At 32.8% G+C, this 6593-nt stretch overlaps 1 protein-coding gene across 1 annotated transcript; it reads right to left on the minus strand.

The window, feature by feature from the left end:
• Positions 1-756: 756 nt before the first annotated feature.
• On the minus strand, positions 757-2702 carry LOC112038712 (probable glycerol-3-phosphate acyltransferase 2). Its single transcript, XM_024071562.2, has 2 exons — positions 2331-2702; positions 757-1678 (listed from the first exon to the last, which is right to left on the minus strand). Exons 1-2 carry the CDS (start codon positions 2700-2702, stop codon positions 788-790), a joined length of 1263 nt encoding a protein of 420 aa, XP_023927330.2. The 3' UTR covers positions 757-787.
• Between the last annotated feature and the right edge of the window lie 3891 nt (positions 2703-6593).

The following is a 6593-nucleotide window of genomic DNA, read 5'->3' on the forward strand; positions in this document are numbered from 1 at the left end:
GTGGGATACGAATCTTAAATCTCTTATTTGATGGCCAAAAATTTTACTAGTTGAATTAATTAGAATTTACAACATCAATATTGTTGAACACTAAAAAAAAAAAAAACTCCTAATTTGATGAAAGAAAATCAACCTAAACTAACATAAGACATATATAAGACCTATTAATACAGCTAATGATATTTATGTCCACCGACAAAAACAATTAATGGAAGAAGTCGCATCAATTAAGCCAGTAAATCAACATCAACATTAATAACACTAATGAACCAGTAGGTATAATAGTTGTGGCTTCGTTAATGTTGCTGCATAATGTTACAAACCAACAAATTACACAAACAAAAAGTAACAATAAAGAAGACTGTAAAAACTTCTGCCTTGACTTGTTGCTTGATAATCCACCATTTTGTAATTAAAGAGGGGAGCCGGGAGGCATATGTGCCTGCCTGTTGAGTACACAATCAACCTTAAATCCCAAAACTTACGCTTATTTTGAAATGAACCTTTTTAGGTGAGAAAATATTTCAAATGCAGAATAAAAATCGTCAATCTCACTCTTAGGGTTTCATTTTATATTTCATTAATTACAATATACATTGTGCCATTTTATTTTATATATATATATATATATTAAAGAAAAAAAATGAAAACAATATAAAGCATAAAATTGAACACTGATAGGAAGACAGTGGGATTTTAATAATTTTATCCAGGCCCATCCAAATTAATGGATGCATATTTATGAAGTTGGTGATCAACTAGTTTTCCTGGCAATTGATCGTTTAGTTCAAACTTTCCCTTCGTTACCTACCAAAATCAAGTACTTGTCTCTCCTTGTAAGGTTGGTGCACTCAAACCCTAGAGCCTTCCCAATCTCACTTTGCACGTGGTTAGCCACATCAAACTTTGATACCCCACCATTACTACTAGTACTACAAGACTTGGATAACCCAGACACCTTCTCAAGAAATTGAACGGTGTACATTGGTGTAGGGTTCATGAGGCAGAAGAGTGGGTCCAAACACTTAAGTCCACTTGCAGTTGTGCCATAGAACATGGTGACATGGGAGTCAATTGCAACTGGGACTATAACATCACCCAGTTCAGCAAACAATGGACTAAATCTTAATAGATAGGGTTCTCTACATGTGGTCCCTTCTGGACAAACAACTACATCCCCTTGATTCAACAAACTCTCAACCATTCTACCATCTTGATCGCGATTCCTCGATAATCGAACGGTTTTGATGGGTGATAACGTCTCTGAAATTCTGCTTACACTATATGTGACCCCAGTAACACTTGTGTTTAGAATCACATTCAAGTAAACTGGGTCCAAAAGTGTTTTGTGATTGCAAACATAAAGAAGGCCTTTGGATTTTTTACCTTTCTCTGTGTTTGAAAGTGAATAAGAGTTTTTGGGCATCGTAGTTGTAAGGTACATCCCACTAAAGGCATTAAGAGGAGTAGATATGTTGGTGGGCAGTGATTTACTAACAAGAATTCTGAAAATGGCTAAGACAAACCCAAATGGTGCCCACATGAATATTGCTACAGCATCCAGCGGGGTTGGTCTCAGAGCCAACCTACCATCGTGGAAGATTAGTGGCTTGGGGTATTTCTGTTTTGGTAGCCTTTGCCAGCTCCTCTTATCAGCTTTGCCAACCAAATAAATTTCCTGATCATTGCAACAATTTTAAGTAGCTAAATCAGTATATATGGAGGGAAGGCAAATTCTTAAAATATTATAAATTTATCATATAAAGTTTATAAACAAGCATGACAATATGATTGGTAGATTTCCATAATATAGTAAATTATTGCATTTTTTTTATTGGTGACAATGACACATCTCATTGTAAATATATATTATGTAAAATATTATAACATCTCTCACATAATAAGATTTACAATTTAACACGGTATATAATGAATGGGACGATGAATTTCTATAATAAATCAATGTATAATTTTCTTCTTTTTTTTAATTTTATATTAGTGACACATCAATTTGTAAAAGTTATATAGTATAATTTTTAGTATCCCTAAATAACTCTGATATTTAATGGATTGATAATGAAAGATTTTAGTCTTGATTATTTTTTTTCTTTAAATTTTAAAGTCTGAAGTGATGGTTTTTACTCCTTTACATAACATGACGAAACTAAACTAACATATCATCACTTTGTAAGATGTGTTAGTGATTAAAAACTATCAGTTAAGTTTGATTTATTGTAATAATAATATGATCTTTTAAAATTCAAGTACTAAAATTGTTCACGCATTTTTAGTGACCAAAAATGCATTTTGACTCAAAAAAAGAAAAATACCTTGCATCGGGAGAACAATTGGTGATCATCAAGTGATACGTTGAAGCCACTTATGCCTATCATGTTGCTGTCCACTCTATTCTTTACAAGAATTTCCTCCAACCAAATCATATCTTTCTTCTTCTCTTCGATTAGTCCCACAAAATACCCATGAAACACCTTTAGCTCTCCCCCAACAACAACATCAATCTCCAAATATTCTCTTAAGAAGTCCTCAACCATTACTTGAGGCAACTTACTCACAGCTACTTTTTTCCCACCTCTTTTCAACACCTCAAAGATCTCCAAGCCCACATCTTCTAGGTAAAACTTTGGCAAAACCGCTCTTCCAACTTTAAATCCTTCTTTCTTGATCCCAAAGAAGCAAACCATGNTTTTTTTTTTTTTTTTCCAAACCCAAATTTCAATTGTGTATGACAATTACACTTGCATATAGTTGTTTATTTATTTTGTTATTAATATCAATTAATAATTTTTTGGATTAATTTTACTCTCTTTAGATCTTGCCCCCCTCACTTAAAATTCTGGCTCCACTCTGTGTGGCCGCCAACCCTAATCTAATTAGTTTGTTGCATTCCAAAGTTGTCAAAATTTAGCTATTAAGACTTAGCTTTTACTTTTTATTTGTATATTTAAAAAACAAAGCTACTTAATATACTCTAAAAGGAAAGAAAAAAAAAAGAAAAAGAGTTGTGTATAAGCTAAAACTTTTTTTTTTTTGGAGATAGTTTCAACCTATGGTATCCGCTTCTGTTTCAACCTATGGTATCCGCTTCTGATGATAACTCTTTATCATAGAGTTATCATCAGACCAAGATACCAATCAATTTTTGGTGTAGATGAGAATTGAACCTCAGATCTCTTATACAACTATCAGAGACCTTACCAATTGAGTTAAAGCCTGAATAATACATAACTTCCATAACCAATATGAAAGCTAGTTTGTTTTATAAATACGTTCCAATTTATTTGAATGGAGGAAGAATTATATATATGTTCTTATCCATTTTAATATTCATATTTAATTTCTATAAATCTAACCGTATATATTTGATGTCACATCATTTATAATTCTATTCTGGATTGATAACCCTTCGATTTAGTAAGTTTAGAAAACAACACAATAAAGTCAAACAAAGCAGGCCAAAAGCTTCAAACCTCAACTAATATCTCCTACTTTTTAATTGAGAATTGGTTTAAATCCTCCATTGTAAATATCAAATTTATTATTATTTTTAAAATAAATAATAAAGATAAAAAAGAAAAAAGGGTTCCAAGTGTTCAACAAACCGTTTTATTCATCTAAAAGCCCATAACTAACATTGTTGAGAATGGGTTGAACTGGAGTTAAGCGAAATAGGCCCGTTACGTGGAAGAAAACTTGCAATGGTTTAAAATAATGGCCCATTATGAGGCCCGTTTACACTAATTTGGGCTACAACACTACAAAATTCAAGCCTCAGATTATGAGTGGTCAAGGCCCATATCCATATTTATGGTCTATAGCATCTACAGTTTGTTCATAGGCCCAATGGGCTTCCAACGATTATTTAAACAAAAACAAAGACAGAGCTTCCTACAATTCAAGCTCGGCTATCGGATCATCCGTGCACTTCACCCTCACTGATGGCCTTTTCCGTTGCTCACAAAGCGACACCTTTTGGGCCTCAATGGGTGCGTACTTCACACACGCAGTCTCTCTATTGGTTCATTTTAGTTTGTAATTTCAATTACCAAAAAATTCGAGAACATAATTTTTGTTGTTTCTGTATGTACAGATTGTAACAATCTTTGCATTTGATCATTTGAACATAGGTGCTAAAATTGGTTGAGCTCTATGTCTAGTGTCCAGTGGCAAAACCAAGAATTTGACTTGGGGGCCGGGAAAAAAAAAAGATGATTAAATTTTTCTTCTTTATATTAAATATATCTATACTATGTACAATAGTTAAATCAGTAATAATACTATTTCTATTTATTTTGAAGAATGAATCCTCAATGTTATAGAAAAAGAAAAAAGAAAAGTATGAATCAACAAGTTTTAACTTACTCATAAACATCAATGGTCGGGAGTGCCCTAAAGTCAAATGGGTGGGTTTGGGTGTGTTTGGGATGGGCATAATTGAGTTGGGTATCTAAAACTTATTTACCCATTAAAACTCATTTAACTAATTATTTCTAACCCAAATCCAACCCAACTCAATTATTATAAGTAAACTCCAATACACCTAATTACTCAATTATCAAAATTACCAAAATGCCACTAAAGTTAAAATGAGCAAACTGTTCTAAAATCTTAAAAAATGACCAAAATACCCAAAACCTAAAAATTAAAAAATTAAATTAAAAGAAACTTAACGCAGTTGAATGATTAGAAGCAAAATCATAGAGACTAAAATCTTGTTTTCCATTTTCTCATCAAGCAAACAGATGATAATCAAATATAAGCCCATAGGGGGAAAGAAAAACAAAGAATAAGCGAATGTGAAAAGTGCAACTCAGAAGACATTTCTTCTATCTTCCTAGCTTTCAAGAACCGTGCAAAAGTAAATAAATAAAAAAAATTAAGTTCCTTACTTGCTATTCACTTTCACCTTCACTCTCTCAATTTAAAATCTCGTAAAATTAAAAACCTTTTCTTTTTTCAGCCAGTCATTTCTCAATTTAAAATCTCGTAAAATTAAAAAAAAAAAAAAAATGCAGTGTGGCTGATCTAGATATATATATACACACACACACAACAAAATGTTTTTTTTTTTTTTTAATGTGATAAAAATGAAAAAAGAAGAAGAAGAAGAAGAAAAGAAATGAAGAAAAATCAGATTTGAAATCAGATCGAGATGGAAATGAAGGAACGTACCTGATGTTTCTGATCCAATGAATGGATCTGAGAGAGAGAGAGAGAGAAGCTTTGCTCTCTTTCGATGTATTATTGTTATGATAGCAAAAAGAGAGACAAAGACAGTGAGTGAGTCCACAAGAATTTTCCAAGTTACCGAGTGAGTCGAACAGTTGGGATGAGAGAGAGAGAGAGAGGAGTGAGTAACGTGTGAGAAAATTGAATTTGGGTTTATTGTTTTTTTGGTTTAAATGGGACTTAATGAGTTTTTAGTTAAAACTCAATAATTACTGGATCTAATTGGGTTGATGCTTATTTAACTCAAATAATAACTGGGTGAGTTTGAGTTTAATTAGAATGGGTGAATTTGGATGGACAAATGAGTATGAGCTTATTTTGTCACCCTGCTAAACATCAACTTGGTTGCTTTGCTACATTGGAGGAAGAGTTACATTTTGTACCATAGCTTAGATCTCGGCCACCACGTGCCACCATGAAACGATTTCCAAAGAAAACTAAATCTAGTAATGGTGATTCAAATTTTGGCTATTCTTCAGAGGAGGCAAAGGCGTCAATTAAAGTAGTAGGTATCCATCTCTTCACTAGGAAAAAGTATTTTGTATTAAATGATAGCACGTTATCCGTATCAAAATCCAATAAATGAGAGACATGTATGCAAAAATAACTATTCACTAGCACACGTCTTTCAATTGTTAGTAGGTTAGTTATTTATTGTCGACATATCTTGCACTTATTGGATTTGATACTGTTGACATTATATCACTTGATACTAAATACCTTTTCCTCCACCAGCGCTAATCCAAGATGAAATTCCTCCCATGAATGGTGGGATGTGCATCCACTCCAAATCCCTTGATAATAGCCAAGATATGTAGAATTTTGAAGTGACTAAAGTCTCTAGTGATGAAGGAAATATGAACAAAGTTCAAAATACTGTTATTTTGGATGCTCCTATTATATCGAATGCTATTGAAGGTTATGAGTTTGTTGTGATTGATGCATAATAAAAATGATTTCTGTAAGAACTAATAAAAGTGATGTTTCCAATCATAGCCCATATTAGTTATGAAAAATATTGTGACTCTAACATTAGTCATAAGTTAATCCATTGCCAAAAAAAATTTGTTTTCTTTTGATCAAAGTGGAGTGGAATGGCACATGAAACTCAACTTACTCTATGGGACACCACATGTATACAGTATACTTAATACTCTATAATTGTGTGAATATGAGGACTCACAATATGTAACAGGAAATTGTGTGAATATGGCAGGAAGCAGTTGTTTAAGTTGGGGGGGTGAAAAAAAAAAAAAACCTATAGCCGCGTTTTTTTAGAGTAAACGCGGCGGAAGTGGAACCTGTAGCCGCGTTTTAAAAACGCGGCTATAGGTCCGCAGACTTAG

This window comes from Quercus suber, unplaced genomic scaffold (assembly GCF_002906115.3).
Source record: "Quercus suber isolate HL8 unplaced genomic scaffold, Cork oak 2.0 scaffold_534, whole genome shotgun sequence".
Taxonomy (NCBI): Eukaryota; Viridiplantae; Streptophyta; class Magnoliopsida; order Fagales; family Fagaceae; genus Quercus; species Quercus suber.

What these genes read in the sequence shown, in the direction of transcription:
- LOC112038712 (XM_024071562.2), bottom strand. Translation starts at nt 2,702, where the DNA reads ATGGTTTGCTTCTTTGGGATCAAGAAAGAAGGATTTAAAGTTGGAAGA. An exon ending in AATTGTTCTCCCGATGCAAG is followed by an intron (nt 1,679 to 2,330) that starts GTATTTTTCTTT and finishes TGCAATGATCAG; the next exon opens with GAAATTTATTTGGTTGGCAA.